General features: G+C 40.8%; 1 protein-coding gene across 1 annotated transcript; it reads left to right on the top strand.

The window, feature by feature from the left end:
• The first annotated feature begins 330 nt into the window (after positions 1 to 330).
• LOC119917788 (neural proliferation differentiation and control protein 1-like) lies at positions 331 to 26,860 on the top strand. Its single transcript, XM_038738207.1, has 4 exons — positions 331 to 702; positions 16,933 to 17,100; positions 26,348 to 26,437; positions 26,539 to 26,860. Exons 1-4 carry the CDS (start codon positions 633 to 635, stop codon positions 26,829 to 26,831), a joined length of 621 nt encoding a protein of 206 aa, XP_038594135.1. The 5' UTR covers positions 331 to 632; the 3' UTR covers positions 26,832 to 26,860.
• Positions 26,861 to 27,308: the final 448 nt, after the last annotated feature.

The following is a 27,308-nucleotide window of genomic DNA, read 5'->3' as shown; positions in this document are numbered from 1 at the left end:
GGAACTTAAGATTTTAATGCTCAAAATTTTCTGGGGAAGGGTTACGCATATATTTCGGCACTCATTTTTTTTTCTTCAATATAGTGTTATTCATCTGGTCTTGTTCTCGTTAAGTGTGTCGTCACACCCCGCATCTGAGCCCACCGCTTCTTAACACAAAGTGACGCCCTTGCCGGTGAGTGCCTGAAAACCTCATGTAAAACTACCACCGAGGACGTGCAGCATGGAGGACACAGGTTAGCGGTAGTGAGTTATCTTTCAGCGTGGCTGCCTTCAATCTTCAGCAGCACCTGAAGGCAGTACAGAGGACGCGCTGCGTGTTGACGTCACCACGATCAGTCAGCCAGTCAGCGTTGTGCATCCGTGTTGCAGGTCCGCGGTGGAGAGCAGACACCCTGCGGCAAATCCACAGGAGGGTTGGTATCATCACTGTCGCCGGCAGCGTGCTCTCGTAAACTCTTTTGGGTTTCTTATTGTCTCCGTTATTTATTTCGTTTTTCGGGGCCCTCTCCTCCCTGAGCACCAGGGAATGGGGGAATGATCAGCGCAGACTCCCCTCCGCCGCCGCCTTCTCCTGCACCTCCTTACGTCGGTCTCCGTGTTCCCTGTCAGTCGTCGGAGCTCTGCCCAGGATGCGGGCCCCGCTGCACGGCCAGGCTGCGGTGCTCGCGGCCCTGTTGGCGTTGAGCACCTGCTTGACAGGTAAGGAACTGCTGCTCCCTGCTGTCATTCAGACACAGGCTGGGGTTGTGAAGCTACTAAGGGCCTCCAAGACAGCCGAGAATCTAGGTGTTCCGGTACCCTCTCCTCTGATGCAATTATGATAATGGTATTATAATGTTGCTATAGGGACCTCTGTGGTTCAGGGGCTCATTCAAATATTCTATATAGCCTATATCTATATTCCTGATGGGTGTTCAGTGTCTATGGCACTAATATGACCTCATGGTATTCAGTGATATTGATTATCTCCTGTGGTTATACGTGTTTATGGCACTCAGCAGTACAATGACCTTATCATGCCAGACTGTATTTTTTTATATCACTTTTGTTATGGGTATTATAATTGTATAAATTTCACTGGAAGGATTCATTTAGCCACATTTGCAGAGGATGTGTCTAAATGTGTTGTGATTTTCAGAACTGAAATGATTTGGCTGTTAATCGGGTCGTCAACAGAAAACTTATTAGTAAGTATTGGTACAAAACAAATGAATCAATTATTTAAGAAATAATAATCAGATTAATTGATTATAATTACGTTTCAATTTGTTTAAATTCGTTTTTGTACAGCCTCCGTGGTTTGGTCCGTTTATGATTTCAGAGACACCAGTCAAGGAGGTAAAGCGGGGTGTGGTGATGGTGCAGTGGATAAGACACATGCCTTTGGTGTGAGAAACTCTGGTTCAATTCCTCACTGTGTCCCTGAGTAACCTAACCCCTAGTTGCTCCACAGGCGTGTGACCTCTGACATATATAGCTTTGGATAAAATGTAATGTAATGTAAAACACATCATGGGCCTGAGAGATACATTCTGAAAACACAGTTCCTAGAATGCTATTAGATGGATCATACAATGGTCAGCAATATCCGTGCACACAACTCCTGATTTCATGTTATTACCCAACACATTTGTAAAGATCAGGGCGGCAGAGTTTGCTGTCACTCTGGTTGGGTCTTTAATCACACAGGATAAATATAATATGATGAGAGTACACTGTGTCAATAAAGTCCTTAACTAAATTATTAGTGTTAAAATTTACAATAAATATCAGTTTCCCCTTCGTTAGAATTCATCATCAAGAACATCAAGAACACTTGCAAGGTCAGTACTGAATACGGACAAACGAGAGCTGCTGCTCTATAGATACAATAATGGTCTGGAGGGTTTCAACAATCTCAGCCTCAGCAGAAAGGGTGAAATCATTCTCAGTATCTTATTTTTTCTCATAGACCAGGCTAGGGTTGAACTATGAGACACCCCCACCCATCTGGTCTTCTCTGCATCATCTATATACTTATAGTTAAAGTCATAGAAATCTGCATTGTGTTTAGTCAACCAGGTTTCAGTTGCATTTAAAGAGAAGACAAGCTTAGCCAAACAAAGCATACAGTATCATAGTTTTTGGCATGCTGGGAACATTGATATGAAGAATCACTTTTAATTAGTTTGGAGGTCAACAAGGCTTGCAGGTGGAATATAAAAGGTTTTATTGTTTACATTAAACTAGCCTAATGATGATTAGTTATTGCTGATCGTTGTTTTGGGGTATTTTCCATGTTACTCTCCTCCTTCTTCTTGTCCTCTTCTGAGAAAAATGTGGTTGTCTCAGCTCCCACCGATTCCTCCTCTGCTTTACATAACGTTAGCTAAATGGACCCCACTGACAAGCATAAAACATCCTCAACAACATGAACATTTAAAGAAACATTTAGCTCAACGGTCAAGGTTAGTTTTTAGTCACGGTTAAATTTCAGTCTGCATGCACTTTTGGTTGAGAGCAGCTGATATTTCCTTAGCGACAGCATCAAGCTAGCGCTTTCAGGTGGCTCTGCTGTACTTTGAAATGCGGAAATGACGTCGTCAGCAGGCAGCGTGACATGTTCTCTGAAAAAGAGTGTCGATTTTCTTTCCACCGGTGGAAAGTTTGTTTCAAAACTCCGTGTGTGAAGAACTGAGATCGACAAATACTATAATAAAGCTGGACTCACAAATGCCAGTTTGAAAGTGTCAAATGTTACAAAGATATTCACAAATGTGGTTTATTTATTTGTAAATTATTAAATATATTCACAGATTTTTTTCATTTCTTTTGTGTATTTGCAGATCTGTTTAATATTTGCAAAATATTTTGTGAGTTTACAAATCTTCTTTTTGTGTTTGTAGACAGTGTTGTATATTTACAGATTACACATTTACACACCGATCGCAAATCTGTTCACACAAATATATTGAAAGAAAATGAACTCCATAGTTGAGTCCCAAAATTCACTATCTGAATGTTGGGATGTAAAAGGAAACGTACTCTATTAAAAGTCCATTTGCTTGATCATATGTCAGTGTTAATGTGTGGTAAGCCAGAATTATTTGATTATTTTTGCTCAAAGCAAGCACTTCTCAAATGTCTTATATCATGTAAACTAAACAGCTGTGGGTTTTAAACTGTTGGTCGGAAAAACAAGACATTCAAAAACTGTTCGGTTTGGAAATCCTAAAGGGCGTCTAGACTAAATGATTTATCAGTTCATCCAAATTTACAGCAACTGCAATGATGATTATTTTCTTGATTAATCAATTCAATAATTAGTCTATAAAATGTTAGAAAAATTGATCTGCTGATTAATTAATCAATCAATTGTTTAAGATATATAAAATAATTAGCTGTATATCGTGTATTTCTAATGTTAAAATGCACGTAAGTTGAAGATGATTGAGATCTTACAACTTATATGTAAGGATGTCTTGCGTTATATTTGCATTCAGCCGCTGCCAGCCTTTCCTTGCTGAATTTTGTGAATGTCTTGAAAGTTCTAGGGAATAGAGTGATTACCCTGTATGATCCTATGGTTATAGCACAACCAATAAGACTGTAAGTCCTCATAGGAACATTTAGTATAATGAGAGAAATATTAAAATACAGAATGTTGAAGTCAGTTGTTGAGACATTCTTACATACAGTCCTTCAGACATCTATACTGATGATTTTTTAAATTGTTTTTTAAGTTGCTTTCAGACAAATCTGAAGTAGTGCCAGTGCGTCAGTGCTGTCATGATCATAGGCACAGATTAGTCCCTTGGTGGTTTCACCCAGTGACGTGCATGTTGCGTCTGGCTGGGAGAAAATACGACAGAAATCACATTAGGCCATGAGGTGGGAAATGGGTGATTCAGTGCAAGACAAATGGATTGAACGAGCTGTTCAGGGAACATCAGTGGGTATGCTGCTGGTGTCCTAGTCTCAGTTATCGTAGCAGAGGTGTTTGCTGGTTGTCCTCAGAAACACATTCCTGCTGTCAGAGCTGTAGAGCTCCCCGTCACTGACCTGGGTGACCATTTCAGTGTCTCACAGTTTATTCTGAGATGCACACAAACCCCTCCACTATTTTACTCAGCATGACAACAAAGGTGCTGTAACATTATCACATGATGATGCAAACATGACCACACTGCTTTTGTTGTCTCTATAGCAAAGCAAAATGTGCGTACCCTCTTAATATCCCACCACAGCACCAGAAAGAACTTTCAGACCATCATGTGACAACACTATGGGACACAAACAGCAACAATTACATTCTCTAACGCAGGTCGAAACATCCTAATTACTGCTTAATTATTTACACTGAACAAAATTATAAACGCAACACTGTTGTTTTTGCCCCGATTCATCATCAGCGGAACTCAAAGATCTAAGACTTTCTCTATGTACACAAAAGGCCTATTTCTCTCAAATATCGGTCACAAATCTCTCAAAATCTGTGTTAGTGAGCACTTCTCCTTTGCCGAGATAATCCATCCACCTCACGGTGTGGCATATCAAGATGCTGATCAGACAGCATGGGGATCATTTTGTTTCTTTTTATATTTACATATTTTACTAATCATTCTATTTTTACACTCCACTCCTTTTATTGTCTTATATTTGTCTACATTTGAATTATTTCACTCTTGTTGATTCATCACCTTGTCTTTTACACAAATGTGACACAATTGACACAAATGTGTAGGGGGCAATGACGGACAAATAATAAATACAACAAACAAAAAATTAGATGGTTTATATATTTAATAGTAATCGAATATAAGCAGCCTTTCTTGCTGCTTGCAATAGAAGCATGTAATGACTTGTTGCTAGCTTGTCATTTTTGCTCGCTTTTGAAAGTAAACTATAGTAGCCTGGTAGCAACCTAGCTAGTTACCCATCTAAATGGAATAACGTTACAATCATCAGATCAGATGCATATGCTTATGCTTCATACATATTCTTCAGGTAAAACGAATTATTGTATGAAGACTCACCAATTGGAAATACAAAGGCAAGTTGTAAGGTCCTGTGTTCAACAGTAATATCAATACCAACCTGAGCTTGAAGATGAGGCAATGGCAACAGGAGATAACTCCTCCACCTTCTCTTGCCTTATTAGTTCCTGATTCTGGGAGTCAGTACAAAATCCCCAGAACTGCTGCATCTCTGAACTCTGTCTTTAACCAAATCACACACATTTAGGCTGTTCTATATGATCTTGTTTGATATGTAATATTATTTTCACTTCAATTCATTTAGCCTCCCTGAAACATTTTGGACCTCCCCTGGGTCATGCAAGATCAGAATGATGGATAAATAGATCTGGCCCTTATTTTTAATTATTTAATTATTAGCCCAGGCCTAAGGAAATATTGTACAATGAAGTGGATCAGGTTTGACTAGTGTGAGAAATGGGAAATCAAAAAGCAAAACACTAAAAGGTGAAAAGCCTGATTAATCATAACCCATTAGAATTATGGGTGAACAAATAGGTATACCGGGTAAATTAACCTGTTTTTATTTTCTGTTTGACTCTAATTGTATTTAAATGTATTTTTTAAAATATTTTCCTTTATGTTTTATGTGGAGCACTTTGAATGCCTTGTTGTTAGGATGCCCGTGAATACAACCATCCCACGTGAAATTACACACAAAAATACCACACATAAAGGTAAAAAAATACTGATTAATTGATTAATTCAAATAATAAATAAAATTTGTAAACTAACCCACAAAATATCCAATATAAACAGAGACTGTTGTTTTTAACTAATGTTACTCAAACAGGAGAAGATTGTGAAGTGGGGCAGCAGGAGTATGTGGGACTGAGTCAAAATAATGTCAATGTTCATGAATGAAATAATGAAAGAACACATCAGTGCAGCGGTGTGACTCACTGGGCTATAGCTGGCTTTGTGCCTCTGGCTTGGCTGCAGTCCCTGATGAGCGATGAAACCAGACATCCACAGGATGACTTTTGGCTCATTAAAAAATCATGTAAAAGTGTAAGGTTTAACTTTGCGACCTTGCCTACCAGTGTATTGTATAGTGGGGTGTTTTTATATGCTTGAAATAAAATTGCGGATATATACATCAGCAGAAGCTCTGACAAAGGGTCACAAAAATGTAATCCTCACACCCAGATGGCCAGATTGTGACCGTGCACATCCATCAGTAGGATCAGGGGGTAGGGCAGACTGTGATTCTTAATGCTGAATCATTAATAGCTGCGAGCATGTAGGCCTGGGGCTGATTGTAAAAGTATCAGGCATCAGAATTTAGAAAGTTGCGCGGCGCTGCGGAGAGCCCCCAGCAGCAGTGGTGCATGGATCAGGCGTAATATTCATCCAGCCAGAGGGAATGATCACAAACCGTTCACAGCGCGTCGTCATACTAGTGACACAACCGGTACCCGATAGGGAGTGGGGCGATGGAGCGTACAGCGCCGGGGACAGGAGATCGTGGAGCTACCGGTCCGCTACGGACGGATGATGATCGTTCCCTCTGGCTGGATCAAGTCTGATGCTCCTGATTTTCCGCATGGATCCATGATGATAGAGAAATATAGAACTTAATGGCAATAAAGCATGCTATCAATATTTTAGGGCCCCCCCCAAAATATCACAAGTCATGCTTTTAGGGGAGCTCCCCTGTCGTTCGCAACCTGATGTTAGCCTTATTCCAAAATGGATGAATTTATTTCCATTCCAATTCATTATCCATCCATCTATCCACTGTCAAGCGCAATGGCTGGAGCCAATCCCAGCTTACACCAGGTGATAGGCAGGGTATACCCTGGACAGGTTGCCAGTTCATTGCAGGGCTACACATAAACAAACAACCACTATATTTTAGGAGAGAGAAGCAGGAGATTGGCTGGGCAGCTGATTCTGAGGTCAGTAGTGGTCTACAGGTCTAAGGAAATGTGGGCTCTTTTGTTTTCTTCTAACAACAGACATTTGTTGGCAGGTCTAGGCACCAAGGCAAAGCCTAAACTAAATTATTTCATGATATTTATTATGTTTGCTATATTCTGACCAACTTAACTTTCTGCATTTATTGGCTGTAATAAATTGAATAAATATGTTGCCTAAATGGCTAGGCTATACATGAGCATATACCCACAGATATATCAGATATATCATTTAGCCATGTTATCATCTCCAAAAGCTTTAGCTATCTCTACTGCTTCACTTCACTGTTTTGCCAGCTGACAAGGGCTTCTTTAGCAAGCTCAAGGGAAACAGCATCAGACAGCTTGAGAGGACTCCCGTGTATCAGAGATGGGGACCGGAGTTTCAGACTCGACTTGGACTCGAGGTGCGGGACTCATGAACAATGTTTACCGGGGCGGCTGTGGCTCAGGAGGTAGAGCGGGTTGGCCGTTAATCGGAAGGTCAGCGGTTCAATCCCTGGCTCCCCCTGGTTGCGTGTCGAAGTGTCCTTGGGCAAGATACTGAACCCCGATTTGCCCCTGGCGGCTTTAAAATAACCTTGGACGTTGTTAATCCTATTTTAGGGGTGAAGCCACCCTAACAGTCCCCCCAAATAATAATCAGAAAAATAATTATTAGATTTTAAGTCAACAATAATTTGTACTTTTTGGCTTAAAATAATCCTTCTGGTTGTTTCCTCTGCTTCATAATTTAAATCAATGCTGTGGTCAGGCACTAGGACCCTGAGGGAGTCTGCCTTTCATCCCTGCTCTGCCAAGCTGCCGAGCAATGTTACTACACACAGAGAAACACACACACACACACACACAGCGACACACAGACATGGTGAAGGAAGATTAAGTCAACTAGTGAGTGATACAGAGTGAAACTGTAAGTTGTTGTTAGTGACTGTTACTTGCTGAACAGAAGCTACTTTCCTTGAGTTAAAGGAAAGGGGATATTTTAGTTAGCTGGAAAACACTAGTGTTGATAAAGTGAACGCCATTAATATTACCTGTCTCTAGTAGCCTATTTCAAAACAATATCAGTTCCCATAGGATGTTGTTGTCAGTGAAAACAAAATGTCATAGTGTCCCTGTTAATGCAGTTGTATATCCTTCCATTCATTGACCAGATGGATACTGAAGGTATTTTAGGAGAGAGAGAGAAGCAGGAGATTGGCTGGGCAGCTGATTCTGAGGTCTGTAGTGGTCTACAGGTCAGTAGTGGTCTACAGGTCTAAGGAAATGTGGGCTCTTTTGTTTTCTTCTAACAACAGACATTTGTTGGCAGGTCTAGGCACCAAGGCAAAGCCTAAACTAAATTATTTCATGATATTTATTATGTTTGCTATATTCTGACCAACTTAACTTTCTGCATTTATTGGCTGTAATAAATTGAATAAATATGTTGCCTAAATGGCTAGGCTATACATGAGCATATACCCACAGATATATCAGGAAAATATAATAAAATAAAAGCAATCATACATATAGTAATTATTACTCCAAATCTGTTATTCCTTCCACCGTCAGGTTATTAACTTCAGACAGTAGCCACTTTAATTAGGATCCTTATCAACAGCTTGTTTGTATGCAAGCAAAACTACAGTGCAAAATCACACTCTGATCGAACCAATCCACAGTGCAGTAACTAGTGTAATTAAATAGCATTCTTTGGACCTGCAACTTTTCTAAGGGAGAGAGAAATTGGTATTACTTCATCACACATTTACATGAGCAGCTGGTTAGCATTTAAGTCACAGCCTACAGAAGAACTCAGTCTGGCCTAAGTGAATCCCCCCATGCAGCGTTGAAAAGCTAACATTACATGGGCGTCAGAACCATTGTATGTGGGTGGTACAAGACCCACCCACTTTTTAAGACCAATGTTATTGGACCCACTCACTTTTACTGTTTGTAATTCAGCGCATCTGTTTTTTCACTTTTCAGAGTTTTCATTCCACTTGAGGAATGCACTAATAAATTAAACTCCAATCTACAGCCATCACTTTCACGATGCTGCTTCTTCAAATCCCTCCCACTCGGCTCATTTAGAGTCCAGATAAGTTAAACTCCATTCATGTTTTCACTGCACATTGTAGTAGTAGATGCCAGGTATTGGTTAAACAGGAAGCAGGAAGGTATAAATGGTGGCATGACCATTTCCTCTTCCTCTTGCTGCTGCTGACACCTAGCACCCACATCACTGTGCGCTGCAATGTGCACAGCTGCTTTAATGGTAAGAGTAAATGTGCTCATGTGTGGTCATTTATTATGCCGTTTACAAGCTGTTAATTCGGGTTGCTTGTGGTCCCAGGCTCCTTGTTAGTGTGTGGACCTTTCCATCCCTGTGTGGACGAGCGGTTGCTTGCCAGTGTAGGCTTCCTGCAGGGTTGGACCTTCCTTTCAGAGTATCGGGTGTCCATGCGTCATAAATCACGGGTAGATGGTCATGTAGACTGGGCGAACAGCTAGTCAGTTGTGTTTAGCCACACATGAGTGCTAATATGGCGTTTGGTCCAGTCTCTTGCCTGCACAGTGGAGGAAAAGCTACATGCCTCTATGCTAGAACTGTTTTATATGAACATGACCAAAATTCTGTTTCAAACACTAATTTTAAATTTTTTTAATGTAAGCTTGTATGAAAGTGTGATTGGGTATGAGGAGCTAACAGTCTCTGTTAGCTCAGTTTTTAACAGACTGTGTTTGCTACTTGGTTTTATCCATCCATCCATCCATCCATCCATCCATCCATCTTCAACCACTTATCCTGCGTACAGGGTCGCCAATCCCAACTGGCATCGGGCAAAAGGCGGGGTACACCCTGGACAGGTCATGGTTTAAATATTGTTTATTGTAAATATTTGGTTTTGTTTCATATGTTCTTTTCTCTGATAAGAAATGTTTCTCTCCAGTGTGCGCTACGTGTAGCACCTTATCACCACAGCAAATTCCCTGTGTAAAACACTATTTGGCAATAAAGCTCCTTCTGATTCTGATTCTTCTGATTGCTTTTGTTCGACCTAACAGTATAAAATGAACTCTGTTTTGAATAGAACAACGTCTCTGACCATCCCTCCAAGTAAGACGAACCTTTGTGCCTTCATTTATCAGTGTTGGCTGAAATATATTTCTTGGGGAGAAATTCCCCAGGTGGCGTAGTTCGGTTAATATTTCATCTCCTAGAAATTTGTATTGGTGTATAAATTGAGGTATTTTGAACGATTAGCTGCATTCTGAGTAATGTTGAAACGTTTTAACTGAAATCAAGAGACAGCTGTGTGTGCGTCCCTGGTGTGTGTGTTTTGCATTGAATATTACGTTGTGGCAGTTGTGTGTGGCATCGCTATGATGACCAGTTAGATTGAGTGGTGCTATCTCTGGGCACCATCTGCAATGGAAAACGGAGAACTGCCAAACCGAGTCGAGGCGAGTTGAGCGGGGAACGCTGATGTGTTTGCAGCGGAGACGTTAGGTCTGTGAGTAGGAAGAGAACTGAAGGAGGCAAATTCAATAAGTGAGTGATACTTAAGATGTAGAATGAAGTATAATTAAAACGGTGAAATAAGAAACAATCTAAGTTATTAAAAGTAGTAAAAACATGCTGGCTAAAACTGCTCCCCTCCCCAGCCCGCCTAGCAGAAAATACTGATATGTATTTTTAGGGCTGTACATATCGATTATTTTCAAGTTATTTTCATTAATCTAACGATTATTTTTGTTTATTCTAAAGAAAGAAAAGTTGCCTATTACTCTATTAACATACCAATTTATCCAAAATAAATATCAACATGCCTAATCAGTAAGTCTATATTTTATTTAATCATCCTGATGAAGCACATTAGAATAATGACAATAGCAGCAAATCTTTAAATGAATCAAATTTCCACATCACTAATGTGTTGTGATAATAACAATAACAGACATTAATTAGGCTTCTTAAAACTTTAAATGTTTCTGCCATGGATTCATTTCAATATTGAGAATGCAGAATGATAATAAAATGTATTTCTGCATCAGTGAACAACTGAAAGGACTCAGACTGTCACAGAATTCTGATTCAGCTGTTTTCTCGCTCATACCTGGCCGTTAAATAAACAGAAAATATGAAGCAGCTGATAGTTTGCGGTGTAACGTTACGTTACCATGACAGCAGCGGGGCAGAAATTACTTTTAACATGAAGTGCAATGAAGAAACACTACGTGTCCTCTTGCTGATAATGTGCCGTGCTTGTGTGGCGACAGAAAGTAAACAGGATTTGCGGTGCTGCCGTCTAGACAAAGTGCTGCGGGATACTTCCGTTTCACGTGTTCGTGCTGCTTCACTATTCGTGGACAGCAGCTGCAGTGAAGCTGTTTCCAGTTCACAGAGCTCACGGAGCAGCACGTTGTTGAGTGTCTGTCTGAAATACTCCAAACTTTAGACGGTCGAAGGCGCGGTCTAGTAGCTGGAGCTTGTCCGGTATAATCCCACACCGGATGCAGCGACGCATCGACGCACGTAATGCTCATCGATGTATTTACGAAATCGATTACGTTGACGAATCGCCCCAACCCTATTTTATACCGGAATTCTGCCTAACAGTACCGGGATATGACTTTTTGGCCATATCGCCCAGCCCTAGGTCACGGTAGTATGTATTTACTCGCACACTGTGCTCGTAAATCATTTTTCCGGTTCGCACATATCAATTTTTAGGGGCATATGCGAGCAAAATGTTCGCACTGTAGAGTCCTGACTAGAGGTGTAACCACTACCACATCCCGGTGATCCGACTGTGATAGTTTTGGAGTTTGAGTTATTTCCTTTTTTATTTTGATAAGTGTCCTAGTGTATGCTGCCCGCCTTGTTTCCTGTCTTTGTGTTCCCTAGCTGATGGCTTACTCCTGCTCTAATGTGTGTCACCTGTGTTCAATTATCCTGGCCTCCCTGTGTTTTATAGTTGAATATAGGACGGCAAGCTGCATGGCTAACTGAGCTAGCTTACCGTTAGTTAGTTAGTGGCTAAAGTACAAGTAAAGCTGTCTGTCCATCAGATAACTCTGTAATTCACAGAAAGTGGAAGAGCAGACATAGGATGTCAGAGGGTTTTACCACAAAATATTTTCTCTATAAAATATAATCTAAAATCCAATGTATAAAGAAATAAAGTTTGTGTACTGTAATCAGTGAGGCCTGGCCCCCCAGAAACACTGCACTCCTGTTCAGCATCTATGGTTTTTCCAACCTAGTTCTTGTTTTGTTTGTGGTCTGATAAATATAATAAACTTTATCAAATTGAGTGCCCCATAGAGCTATTTTCCATATGTCATTTAACACACAAGCAAGATGATGAGGCAGTGCTGACCACAAGCACTGGTTCCTGTCTAGTTTTGCATTAACAGACCTTTAGTGTTGTGCCAGAAGTTCCTGCCCCTCAACAGGCTTCCAGAAGTTGGCCAGTCAGAAGAAAGTGGTCTTTTAGGGAGGGGGGCCTTAAAGAGACAGGAGCTAAAATGACATGTTCAAACCGAGGGTGAATAGAGATGCTGCAGTAATTGACAGTATGAGAAAAATATATAATGTGTTTTTTGAACATTAAACCATGTCAGCATTTTCTAGTAGACACCCAAATTAAAAGTATGAATGTCAAAATTAGCATAATATGGGACCTTTTGATATATGCACAAATAGACATATTAAAATGTCAATTTATAGCCAGCAGCCAGTCATCTGCCTTTGAGGTTGCTAGGATTGGTACCATTGTGCATGCCTCATTGACTATATCTGGCAACCTGTGTTATAGCTGGAGACACTGCATAGAAAACCTGGGTGGCGTGTTTTTTTTTTCAAATAAATGTCTGTGCTGTTTGTTACATTTCTGTACAAATGAAACAAGGATACATCTTTATGCTAAGCTAGACTAATCACACTCTGAACCAAATGAAGTGTATTTCCCATGTTGAACTATTTTATTTGAATTACTTGAATAAAACAGAAGGTTTATATACAGTAGAGACCTAGATTTCTAAACAACAGCTGCTCTGAAATTTGCGCACTGTGTGTTGGGTGTCTGGAGTGGATCAGCATCATTAGCACACCCATACTGAGCAGATGTAATCTCTCTCTGTCATGCACGTCTAATTTTTAGCAGTGATCCTCTCTTGCGCCTTGAGGACACCCATATGCCTGTGACTGACTCTAAAGCCCCACAGTGCACTGAACTTAGACAACATGGCTGTGAGTGTCAAGTTGTCCATCTGTCCATCCGTATGGACGTTTGGCAGGGACAACACAGGAACCATGCCCTCGATGGCCTTGGGAGCCCACTGAGTTTCTCATTGAAGACTACTCTGGCAGTATTAAATGTCATGATGCTGTTGTTCAAATGTGAAGGGGTTGACCATCTCACTTGAAAAGAAGTGCCAGCAGGGGTCAGTTCAATTTCAATTCCATTCAGTGTAACAAAAGACTATTGCTAAAGTATCATCAAGAAAACAGAAAGGTACATTTCAGAAAATCAAGAAAATAATGAACTCTAGCCCTGTTTGTGTTTGTGAAAGAATGTGTGTTTAAGTTGTTATGTTTGTGGTGGTGATGGTGGTGTGTGTGTGTGTGTGTGTGTGTGTGTGTGTGTGTAAGGGGTAGAACATATCAATATTCCTGCACAACAGTACCTGATTGCCCTGATGTCTCTCACCTGTGCTTGGTTACCCTGCCTGCCTTGTGTGTGTTGTCCTGTGTCAGTATTTAAGCCCTCAGTTCTGTTCAGTCTGTGGATGTTTCTCAAATCTCTTAATTGCCTCCACATTTTTCTCGCTTGCGTCTTAGTCCCGCCCATGGGGGATTCATGGAGAGACGCAGGCTTTATTTTCCTTTGCTTGCTTCATTAGAGACTTTAGTGCAGTTTAGCGAATTGTCCAACTTATTAGGCTACGTGTTTACTATGTTTTATTGTCGTCCATTTGGACTAAACACAGGAATGATCACCAATGATCAACCTCTAAGTTTACCTGCCTGTGCACTCTGCAATCCTGACAACTTTAAACTGCATTTTCATGAAATGATCCTATGCATCGCAGTTGCTATGTGTTGTCAGTAGTTGTTGTCAGTAGTGTCATTGTCAGTGCTGTGAGAAGACATTCACCATCAAAGTTTCCCCACTGCCTGACATTTCCATCTCAGTGAATGCGAGAGCTGCTGAGTGAAGGGAGCCGTTCCATGCATTCAATATGATTTCTCCTTCTCAATATGATTCATCACTAAAATTCAGCACAGTAGAGAAATAGGGGGAAAAAACTAGATCATTGGCATTCAGGTGACTGATCAGTTTTGAAATTAGACAGAAATGGCTGAGATTGACATACAGTAGCTGTAAATCTTCTTATAAGTTTACATACAAAAACAAGGAGTCTTAAATGGGCACAAACTTCTGTATTGACTAAAATTTATGTCAGCTGCCAAGATACTGCTGATGGATTGGTGTAAAATAAAACATATGTTTTGACAGTCTGGTCATTTACCATCATCACAACTGGACCAACAAAAGAAAGTCAGCTAATACTAGGAAGCACTCCTACTTTCTATAATGTGGAAGGACCACCACACTGCAGGGACTGCAAAGACTCGTGATGCTCGGAGCAGCCATCTTGGATTTCGAGGTCAGGGGTGGTGAAGTTCTCCTAACTTTCTGAGTCGGAAATCTGACTTAAGGGGGCGTCACAACCCTGAACTCAAAATCCAAGATGAGAGTTGGATGATAATTCTCTCTTGCTACACATTTGATCCATTGTTAAATTGACCATATTGATTAGTGCAGCTTTAGGATCTAGAAAGAAGGCTTTTAACAAATGAGATCATGTGAAGATGTTTTAAGTGTAGTTTTAGACTGATGCATTAATGAAATACTGGGCATTTATAAACCACCATTCTTGCCTGCAGTGCTGCCCATCTGACCTGGAAGGAGTCAAATCTGAGTTGAGACATGGAATATGTGCAACAGCATTGGCCTTAAAAAGCATTCATCTGACAAACCCTATCCAGAACAAGGACATGTGACTCAGTACAGCCTTGAGATGAAGTGAAAGAGAAAAGAGAGAATGCACGTTTTCTTTTCTTTCTTTCAAACACAGGACAAGGTGTTGCTAAGAAACTGTCAGATTAGAAAGTGGATTTGATACTGGGAATGTCACTGACGCTCCGAGACGCCTAATATAGTGGATGCTCTAATGCACATTACAGGCTTTTTGAAATTGCCATGATAAAGCTGCTCTGCAGTCAGCTTTATTTATATGTGGACGTATTCAAAGCAATGCAATTAAAAAAGTCACCTTCACTTCTTTTGTTTGCCAAGTGCAACAGGTATACACAGAACTGACTTAATTCATGTTGGTACACTACAATACATGTTTTCTATTATGCAGGTTTGTGCAACACAAAACATTACAAGATCTCCTATTAGGGTTTGACTAGTCTTGGTTTATGAAAGACAGTGCTTGCATTAGATTTGTTACCATGTGAACATGTCAGACTGACTTATAAGTAAAATAAAGTGACTTGTGATTGATTATTATCAGGCTATTAGTACTTGAGTCAACATACTTTATTTTCACCCAATCATATTATTGTTTTTCATGTTGGAGATTTTTGCATTTCACCATCTTTAAAGTCACTGAGTCAAGGTTTGGTGCTTACACATCTGCAGTAGATGGATGTAGATGAGTAGCAGAAAGTAGATGCAAAGTACTTTTTCATTATGCTTAGGTTGTACTTATGCCTGTAGACATTTATTTGTTTCAGCTCTTTTTTTGGCTTTGAATTTGGTTGTGGAAAGGAACTTAAGAGTGCAGCTACTTCACCTCAGACATACAGGATCTCTGTGGTCTATACTCTGGCTGAAAGAAACAGGGGAGCATATTGTCCCAGTCATTCTACTCTCTATCATCCCGTTGTAATGTTTTACATAGATTAGCCGCTGCTGTTGTAGTCTGCCAGGACAGGCCACTGTGTGGATGAATGAGGTGTACAGTTTGATAGCTACTTTAGTCATGGCAATGATCAAAATGTAGCAAGGGCAATTATATAAACACAAGTAGCAAAACGTCTTCAACATTTGAGAATGGCTCATTTCATTGTGCAAAAATGTATGTGTCAAATCCTAAATTTAGTCTTCAAATAGCTGTGGATGTTGGAGAGCTTTGCACTCTGCAAATGAGATGTTTTTGTAGAATGCTTCAAAGAAGGGTTGCAGTCCTCCATAATTCCATAGAAATGTGCAACTTTACTTGTTTTCAGTATTTAGAATTACAGTAGTCATGATAGTCTGAAAGGAAAATATTAATAATAGCTGTCCTTTACGTTTTCCCTATGCATTTGTCTTCCCTGTTTTTTCTACCTGACACACCAGCCTAAGACAAACCTCCCATCCTTGACTTTTGCATCTGTGCAGTGACTCACCGCCTGATGATGTCACACCTCCTCAGTTGCCATGGTAATTATCATGGCAACCAGTGTCTAGGTTCCTGTAGCAGAGACGAGAGCAATTCTGATGAATAATCTAAAGGGGTTGATAGCTGGGTCTAATTATTTTCCTGTGGTAATTAGGAGCACTTCCAAAGCTCTTGCAGGATGATGAGTCCAGCTTTATTCCTGCCTGTGCTCTGGTGTTGGCTCAGATGTTCTGTGGTAACTAAGAAATCACTGTGAGTAGTAGGCTAAACGCCAAACCAAAACAACAAGTGATTCTCAGTGAGAGTATTGTAGGGGTGATGGTGGATAAACCCAGCTGACCCTATTTTATCCACCATTCCAAAAATGTCAAACTATTCCGTTAAAAAGCAACAACAACAAAAGAAAACTAGGAATGGATTGATTGTTTCTTTTGTAAAAATGTAAAATTACAATTTTGAACAGTTAGATTGAAAAAAATATGACTAGATAAAATCCGAGTATTTAAAAAAAAAGTTATTCTGTGTCGTGTCTTTCTTCACAGGATCTCATCTGTGCCCTCGGAGTTTAGACTGTGCCCGGGCAGGACGACACTTCTGCGAGCAGGGCAGCTCACACTGCGGCCCCTGCCTGCGCCCCCTGGTGGAGAACTCCCATGGCCGTTGTGTGGTCAAGAGGAGACATACTCTTCATTCAGCTCAAGCCACTAAAGGTAAGTAGTGAGCCCCCACTATGGCTAGATATGCAGTACAACTTTTCTGGCCTTTTACAGTTTAACAACTCATAATACACAATATTGAGTTAGTTTTTTTCAAAACACCATCAGCACAACAGAAGTCCATGGGCCCGATTTACTAACATTCCGAATAAAGAATACTAAATTGCGTGTGTTCATCCATTTTGTTGGAGAGAGTGGACATTCGCCAGGTGGAATAGTGTGAGCAGTTGAAACTCTGATGTTTAAGAGCTCTTTTCTTTTAAAAATTATCAGAGAGGTACAGCAGAAAACAGAATTAATAAACAAAAACACAAAAAGCACTATGGAGCTTAAACCAGAGGCTGCCGTCCTCCATGGCGCCATCTTCACTTCAAAATTGAAACTCAAGGATGGATTGTTGCCTTGGAACCTGTACATTTTAAAATTTTTATGTTGCTATACTCAACACACACCGATTTGCATGGTGCACCGGCATGAAGGTTCAAGATGTGATTGGCCCGATTCAAAAAGTGTGCATCAGTTACAATTTGGGATGAAATATGTATCGTTTCTAACATCTTTGAATCGGTAAAATCCTATGTACATGCGCTCATCTCTGCTGCTGCCAGTGGCAGACGCGGTTTGAGAGCCACCAGTGTGTCCCTGAGCAAGACACTACTCCCTAGTTGCTCCAAAGGCGTGCAACCTCTGACATAAAATAGCAATTGTAAGTCGCTTTGGATAAAAGCGTCAGCTAAATGAATATATGTAACGTAATGTAATGATGTGAGTAAATAAGGGTGAATCGTATTGTTCCGCATTGGTAGATGCTTCCTATGTATCTTTAATGTATTGACTCGTTGGCATTGCATCGAGATGCATATCGCATCGGCCTCAGTGATAGAGATGCACATCCCTACTATTCATAGTTTTCACGTGACGTCACATTCCAAGGAGAACGCTCCCTTGGAGGGCAAAAAAACCCATTAATTTCCACTGCCTGCCAACCAGGAAGCAAGTGATGGACTGCCAAAAATGTTTTTTGTGCTTTCGGATGCACTAATCGACAAGGAATGTAAATGTAAATGCTCCGTACTTGTATAGCGCCTTTCTAGTCTTTTCGACCACTCAAAGCGCTTTTACACTACATCTGCATTCACCAGTCACACACATTCATACACTGAGCCTAAGTGCTCAAACGGAAACTAGCATTCACACACATTCATACACTGGCGGAACAGCCACCAGGGGCAAATCAGGGTTCAGTATCTTGCCCAAGGACACTTCGACTCACAACCAGGGGGAGCCACAATTGAACTGCCGACCTTCCGATTAACGGCCAACCCGCTCTACCTCCTGAGCCACAGCCGCCCCATAATAAGGAGACAAGCCTGAGCTGTGTTAGGTGAGGGATTCCCCACAAAGTCAACGTAAACATTACCACAGTCGAGCGCTGGCAGGGACCTGGCGGTTTTTAACGGCGGAAATACGGCAGCGGGTGCTGTATATGGATCGCAAGTGCCCAACACTTGCAGTTTGTGTCCATATCTGTCTTTTTCTTGAGTTGAGAGGTGATCCAAAGAAAATTTAACGGCTTTTGCAGCGTCTCTACGAGGGAGTAAGGTGTGAGCTGCTATCTTGGTCTGTTGTTTTGTCCTTCCGGGTCACCGCGCATGTCACATGACTGAAAACTATGAATATATAGTTTGCATGTTAGCCTGTTGAACCTGGCATTATCGTGGCTATCGTGCCATATCAGAATCAGCTTTATTGCCAGGTATGTGTACACATATGAGGAATTTGACTCTGGATTGTACATTGCTCACTATGTGCTTACTCATACAAAAATACAAAATCACAATAATAAAAATAAAATAAATCAGACACAGACTTATATATATATATACACACACTATGAAGAAAAACAATATAGACATATTGACAAATAGTGCAGTGAGCAGAGTGCAAAGGATGCAGGAGTAGCACTGAAATAGAGAATGGTGAATAAATAATAAGTGTTAGCCAGTAAACAGGTGGCTGATTAGAGACAGAGTTACTGGGTTATTGCACAAGAATTGTTCCTGACACCGTGAGTCAGAAATCAGCTGTTCGTCAGAGTGATGGCTTGTGGGAAGAAACTGTTCCTGAGTCTGTTGGTTTTGTTGTACAGTGCTCTGTAGCGCCTACCAGAGGGGAGGAGCTGGAACAGGTTGTGTCCGGGGTGAGATGGATCTGCAGTGATGTTTCCTGCCTGTTTCCTGATTCAGGAAATGTATAAGTGCTGAATGGAGGGCAGGTTTGCACCGATGATCTTTTCTGCAGTCCTGACTGTCCGCTGTAGTCTGCTCCTGTCCTTTTTGGTAGCAGATCCAAACCAGACAGTGATGGACGTGCAGAGGACAGACTGGATGATGGCTGTGTAAAAGTGGATCAGCAGCTCCTTCGGCAGGTTGAGCTTCCTGAGTTGGCGCAGGAAGAACATCCTCTGCTGGGCCTTGTTGATGAATATGTAAATGTATCTGAAAGACCCGTGGTATACGTGAAAAACTAATGGTCATTTGCTTGGGAACGTTGTGTGATTATGATTAGCACCAAGCCTTCTAACATGCGCATACCCAAAAGCTATAGTGGCCCACTGGGCAGTGTGTGAAAGTCAAGCTGAGACTAATACAGACATTGTGATTCACAGATACACTTGTGTAATATTTGTATTAGTGACAATTCTGTGCTCCTTTTCCTTAATCCGGGGCACAATCCAGCAAGAAGTGATAATGAGCGGGAAAGCGAGGAGCAGTCTCTTAAATGGAGGGGAAAACATTTAAGGAGGTGACACCTTCAACAAAGCATGGCACTGTCAGAGCGATCAAGGTTTACTGAAAGAATTATACCAGCAATCACCTGCATAGGCCTGTAGGCGTGTTAATGTTAATGGCTGAGACGCCTTGTAAATGTTGTGCACACTCTGCCTACTCGGCACACTGCAGGCGTACACCAGCGTGGTAATGGTGCAGACCCACATACCGGCAATGATAACTAAACAGAAAAGAGCACGGAGCAGAAGGGGGTGCTAATAACAAAGACACCTGTGCCACAAAAAGCAACGTGAAAAAACACCCAAACGGCTACTCTGGTATTTGAATTGGCTTCAAATGAGGCTTAATGTTTACACAATTTGTCTTGACTGTACCTTAATGTTACAAACTCAACAATTCTCCAGTCAGCGTGTGGGCCTACAATAGATTCTACCCAAACAGAATGTGCTAACATCAAGTTCAACAGGCTGATATGCTAAATAAAAACAGTAAAGCACATGAAAAAGGGCAAAAGTTACAGGTTCCAAGTTTGAAGTGAATTTGAATTGTGAGAAGTGAATGTGAAAATATATGGAGAGTTGAATTTATAAATAATAATAATAATCCTTATTTGTAGAGCACTTTTCAAAAACAAGTTACAAAATGCTTTAACAAGTGTAAAGACAATAATACCCAAGACACAATAATACAAAAAACAATACAAGTATACAATACAAGATAAAAGCATGAAAACATTGAAAAGACTAAAATACAGATAAATATAAAATTAGTAAAATACAATAAAATAAAAGGGATAAAATAAAGTCAGATAAGATCGGGAAAGGCTCTCCTATAAAAGTATGTTTTAAGAAGGGACTAAAAGAGTTCACTGACTCAGCTGACCTGGTTTCCTCGGGCAGGCTGTTCCAGAGCCTCGGGACCCTGACAGCAAACGCTCTGTCCCCTTTAGTTTTCAGTCGTTCTTTGCCACAGGCTTAATGTGATTTACTAGCGAACCAGCAGATGGCAGTATTTGCTTTTCCATCTGCTGGGACCCGATGACCAGGATTTCTGTTTTGTCTGAGTTCAGCTGGAGGAAATTATTTGACATCCATTTTTTAACTTCACAAAGGCAGTTGTTAAGTGAACTCAGCATTCCAGGATCTGTGGATCTGACGGGCAAGTATATTTGTGTGTCATCAGAATAAATATGAAAAGAAATGCCATGTTTATGGATAATATGTCCAAGGGGAAGCAGATACAAGGAAAACAAAATGGGTCCTAAGACCGACCCCTGAGGCACACCATATTTAACTGGACAGAACGAGGAGACATAGTTGTTTACAGACACGCAAAACTTCCTAAATTTATAGTGCGGATTAAATACAGAGCAACTGAATTCAGTTTCATATTACATTCAATTTCAAGTTTTTTGGAATTTGATCCAAACTAATACATTCAATTTTAAATAATGCTATCAGATTCAGTTTTTCAATGCTATTTTTCAAGTTGTGCAATTCATGTTTAAATCATTTAGTATCTAGTGACACACATTTCTGCCCATATTTTCTACAGGACATTATGGGTTACCGAGATTTTCAACAGTACATTTTGCAACGGCTGCAGAACCCACACGGTCAATGTAGTTGTCCACGCAAGGAAGAGAAGAAGAGTCAGGTGTAGTGATCACAATGAATGTCTCCCACATTCACAAACTGACTGCATCATTGTTTACAACTCTATGGAGGTCCATGGGGAGGTTTAAATAAACTCTCTGGAGACATCTCTAGATCTGCAAACTAATTTCTCTGATAGTAACTTGCCAGACAAGACCAGAACGTATCACCTTCATGAATTGGTGTAAAGTAACAACAAGTAAGCCCTGGTCAGATGACCTAAAATACCTACTGGTGATACAAGGATAGAGCAGGTCAGATGGAGCACAGGTGCCTGACCATGTCAGTTAATATAATGTAACGTTAATCCTTAATGTGACAGAAAGCCCTTGTAAAGGCGATAGGGTGGGTGTGATGTGAGTCGACCTGCTGGACCTGGTCAACAGCCCTATCATTTGTAGACAGTTGACTTGCTGAGGCAGGTGAAGACGGAATTTGCAGTAGTCTGGCTGGGATTATATAAAAGCATGAATGAATGACTTTTGCTCAGGTTGTAAGACAACAGACCAGAGTTTGACAATGTTTCTTAAAGGGAAGAAACATGTACGTGTCAACAATTTGAAATATTGAAATGGCTATGCGCCAATATGTAGAGGCTTGTAGAGGCTGGATTACTGTATATAGGCTTTAGCGCCTTTCAACCCCAATTCCTTCACCACTCCGACAGAAAGGCTGGAGTCTCTGCCAAGCAGGACTTACCTGTCAGTCGTCTCACAGGCTAACTAACAGACTGACCAACTGACTCATGTCCTGACTGTCCTGCTGCCAGCTGAATGACCCACTACGGTGTACTGCACCTCATTAGTCATCCTCTCTTTGTTCCTCCTCCACTCTGCCACCTCTGGAATTTCTTGCTATTCTTTCTCCAGTGTCTTTTTTTTGCTCAAAGGTTTTCTGCTCAGGTCTGAATTGTTTCTAAAAGGACAGAAATACTATTTGGATATTTTCAAGGCAAGAGAAACCTCTATAAGCACACAAAAACGCAGTGAAAGGGTGTGTACACAATACCCTGTGTATTAGATCTGCAACGATTAATCAAATAGATCGTCATGTCATGAGTCTACAAACAGTCGAGCTGAGAAGGTGGAGGTGTGCAGCCTGTCGCCTGCAGCTCTTCCTCTAACAGCTCACTGTGGCTGCTCCTGATTACTCGCTGCAATATTTCAGCGGTCAGTGGTCCACTGTCAAAAAAAACTGTTGAAAATGACCGTCGTTAAATGACCGGTTTTCATTTTTGAATCCGGTGCTGACCCACTCCACTATCTTCCTCTTTCCCTGTCGTTGTCTTTTTTTACCCTCTATCTCCTCGTTGCTACCCACCCACTCTTTGAGCAGGGCCGAGTCCAACCTTAAAACCAAAGGTCAACATCTATCATGCTAAATGTTTCTAAACAAATAACAGTACATAAAGCATATCCAGAACATTTTCAAATTTCCCATCATTTTGTGTACATTTAAAAATAATGATCACAATATAATAAAAATCTGAGCCCTCTACTTATATGGGCCCCTCCCCGCATCCATGGCTATTCATTCTAGTATCTCTGTAAAATGAGTTCATAATTCCTTAAAGGGTAAAAATAAAGAAATAAAATTAAGAATAATCATAAGATGATTTCTCTTGTCATATTTTCTGTCAAAGTGAAACATTTAAATACAGTTCCCTACCAGTTCTATCAAATACACCCTACATTATGTACTTTATGTGCCAACTTTCTGATACATTCTCATCTTTGCAGTATATTTAAGCATTAGGATAATCAATTAAGGTTCATTTTGTTTTTAAACAATTTCATATTTGTGGATACACAATAATTCATAGTCCCAAAGACCTGTTTTGACCTGCAGTTTTCTTATGAAGACTTAAGCAGCGGAGGGAGCAGGTGGCCACCACGGGCCCACAGATTAAAGGGGCTTACTGAACATGTAATGTTGTTGTTTAGTTGAATATATTTAATACAGTTTATTTGTGTGTCATTGCTGCAAAAGAGTTTTGCGTTTTGCTATCAAGCCTGTTGTTTAGGCTATTGAGCTCAGGTGCGGTTCACTTATGACATGAAAGAAAAACAAACTAGCCACAGAATTTTATGATTCACACCCTTATCTTCCACTCATCATGTCCCTCCTGTTTTTGTTTTTGCTGCTACACGGGGTGGACATAGCGCAACAGTTATATTTATAACCATGAAAAGCAAGCTGAACCGTATCATGTTCCATATATCGATGTCCTCCACTCCTCCGTATTTTTGTTTTATCTAGAATGGCCCTAATACGCTATCATGCATTTTCCCATAACAGGTTAACAGTGTCAGGCATTGCCGAATGCAGAGGCAGGAAACTAGGTGGCTGGACACAAATGTAGACACAATCGACCAGGATGCAGTTCTAGTGATTTATTCCAAAACAAAACAGAAATACATAGGCTTACTCGCAACTGCAGCTCTAAACAGGGCCAATGATCAACAGAATAATCCAAAGACACCCAGAATGCAATAATGACTGAGGGCTAAAGACTGACACAGAAAAACAAAAGAACCAGGCAGGCAAAGCTGAGACACAGCAGGACAATCAGGGCAGACAGACAAGAAGCAGAGTCAGGGACAAGAGACAAATATTTTGAACCAAACAGGAAACAGGACTGACACCACACATGGAACAAATGCGAAACAAAACACAAACCAGGACATGACAAAAGAAAGAAAGAAATTACAGAAATTAAACCAGAAAACCAAAATCACAACATGCCCAAACAAGAACAAAACAGGAAATAACACTCAAGCCGTGACAAACACCTGTTAAATGCATGTACTTTGTCAGTTCATTAAGTCCCTTAAAGCGTTTGGGACAGCGATCCAATAGTAATAGGTCCAGAATCATTTCTGTACAAACTGCCTCTCTTCGTCCTGTCTCTAGATCATTATTCACAACATGCGGTCGATTTGCTGTCTAATAATACTAATAGGCTAATGCTTATAATGAATTATTTATTTGTGAGCTCTTTGTGACACCAAAGAAGTTAAATATGCCTACACATGAGAATCATTAACATTCTGCATAAACTGTCACTGATGATGCAGGATGACAATTACCAAAACTATCAACGAGTTACCCGTCAGTCTGTCCAACTTCATGTTTACTCCTTTTGGTTCGTTTGTAAAAAGTCAGTGTGAACAACACGTCTAGAGCTAAAATACAATAATTTATAATATTTTTCTCCTTGTCTTCTTCCAGACAAGATGAACCAAACTACAGGTGTGAATGCAGCGGGCAGCCTGTCTGCTGTATTATGGTTTCTTTCTCTGGTTGTCATAGCAATTGAAGTGTGAAAAAAAAGTGGCCACTGTATAAGGGCCCACTAGAAGTCCTCGCCGCTCTGCAATGAGCCATCAGCTCTGCGCCTGTTGATATATATGTGTTTCTGGGAGAACTACTAAACCACTAGCTTCTATGACAGAAAATCATTTTCCTGCTAAAGAAATCTGATGAAAGCAGATTGTGATGGCTGCTTGCCTTTTGATAGTCTTAACTGTCTTTACAGTTGGTCTCTTGCTGGTCAAAATGGTCAAAAAGCTAGCTAAATCATGCCTGTCAGTCTGTTTCACCCAACATTACCTACGTGCGGTTGACGAACTGATGGTAAAATATTTTTTTAGTCAGAGAAAGCTGATGCTCTGACCATAAAGGGGTACTTTACCAATTATACCAAAAGGACTCATGTCGCTCCATTACTCAGTGACCTCCACTGGCTCCCCGTGGCCTCCGGAATCAAATTCAAGTCACTAATGCTGCATACAGAGTGACTACTGGGTCTGCACCCATTTACCTAAACTTAATAATACAAGCTTACGTTCCTTTTGGCCACTTCGCTCTTCCAACGAACGCCACCGGGCTCTGCCATCCCACACAAAGCAATCCCCGTCCCTGTTCTCATCTGTGACCCCACGATGGTGGAACAAGCTACCACATTGGGGTTGTTTTTTATTCATTAACTTGCTTAAAATGCTCTAGGCTACATAATAGTCTCCAACCTTGATTTTGGTCAGGCTACTAACTCGTCACTAATCATAACCGTTTATGCAGAACATTGAGTTCAACATTTATAAAGTTTGTTGCAGCACGTCAAACTTTTTTTTGAATTTTCCCTGGTGTCTTCTGTCTTACTGATTCAGCTGCTGGTGGCGCATCTCGCTCTTGTTTTTTAGGAACGGTGCTGTTCAAGTGGCCAAAGAGCGATCGGCCAACCGGGTTAATCCGCCTATTGGTCGCCACTCGGACTATGTTTTGAACAATTAGCATTGAGTCTCCGGCGGGGTGGGAGATTACGGTCGGTTGTATTCGTTAATCATTTTCCGGTTTGCACGGATCTAATTTTTGGGGCGTGAACTTGAAGACTGAAATAGGCGCAAGGTAGATCCCTGCACATCACAGAAACCAATCACACTGCCTACGCACTGCCTGTCTAGTATTTTTGGCTATGCATTATAAATAAATACCTTCACCTACACTGTTAGCAAATAAACTTTTGGACAAACAGGATTTTCACATTGAAAAAAAAATCAAAATTCAAAATTTAATACCTTGGCGATTACGACTTTTAATACTTGGCCTTAATTTTCGCTAAATTGATTTATTACTTTTTAAGACCCCGCCAACACCCTGAAAATATACATGGCAACATCAGCTGTGATAATCTTCTTACTGCTCTGAGTACCGTTTCATCTCTTTTGAGGGTTGGAATAATGATGCAGTGTTTTGTTAAAGGCTGTGACAGATTCTGGTTTTGTGTCCCTCCAGGTAAGATGAGCACTTATCCTGAACTGGATGAGGAGATCGACATCCTCTCTGCCATCATCAGTGAACAGAGAACAGAGTCCAGGCCGCCAGGTACTTGATAGGTCCCGTATATTACATATAAATATACCCGTATATTAAGCACTATCCCTGCTGATGTAAAAACTGGATGAACCTTCCGTTCTTTACCTCAGCTCCACCATCCCAGGACATCTCTACACCCAAATCTAAGCAGCTCAGTGAGCCCAGCGGCGCCCACAGAGCATCTACAGCAGAGCAGCCCACGAGCCAGGACGTCCCGTTCACCAGTATGGCTCCAACCACCATCACCCCACACCACACCCCCACTTTGCTCAATGATCCCATCGTCCTCCCCTACCTCTCTAATGACCATGCCTTCATCAGTAAGTATTTTCTAGCTATGACTTTATTTCTTGTTGGAATTGTACTTCTTGAGCTTAAAGAAGAAAGTGTAGTTCTGACCTGAGCTCTGGGGGTGAGGGAGATTTATTTGGTTACTATATTTACACAACCAAAATTTAAAAAACAAAGATAAAAAGTAGGGCTGTCCCTGACTAAAGATTTACGTAGTAATCCGAATCGTCAAGTCCGGCCTATAGTCGAATCATGTGAAGTGAAGCTGGGGCTCCACTGCACACATTCACGCTACACCTACACATGCACACTGACGATCCAGGGTTAGGGTTAAAATTTTGGATTTACTTACGCACTTTCAAAATATTTATTGAAAGTTTTATTTTTTTTACATGTTTATTTACAGCATTAAACGTTGAAATGTATATTGTAATAGGCTGTATATTAACTTATTGGGAGAAAACTGGTAGTTCTATGTAAAATCAGACGTTGAGCACTGCTTATCGCCAAAATCGCAAGACAAAACATTAATGCGTTAAAAAATGAGAGTATGTTCTCTTTTAAATCAAACTTGTTAAGATATGGAACG

The sequence above is a fragment of the Micropterus salmoides genome, unplaced genomic scaffold (genome assembly GCF_014851395.1).
Source record: "Micropterus salmoides isolate LMB-PRFRI ecotype aquatic unplaced genomic scaffold, ASM1485139v1 Ms_hic_scaffold_2227, whole genome shotgun sequence".
In the NCBI taxonomy this organism is placed as follows: domain Eukaryota; kingdom Metazoa; phylum Chordata; class Actinopteri; order Centrarchiformes; family Centrarchidae; genus Micropterus; species Micropterus salmoides.
This window is presented reverse-complemented; position numbering and strand designations above follow the sequence as displayed.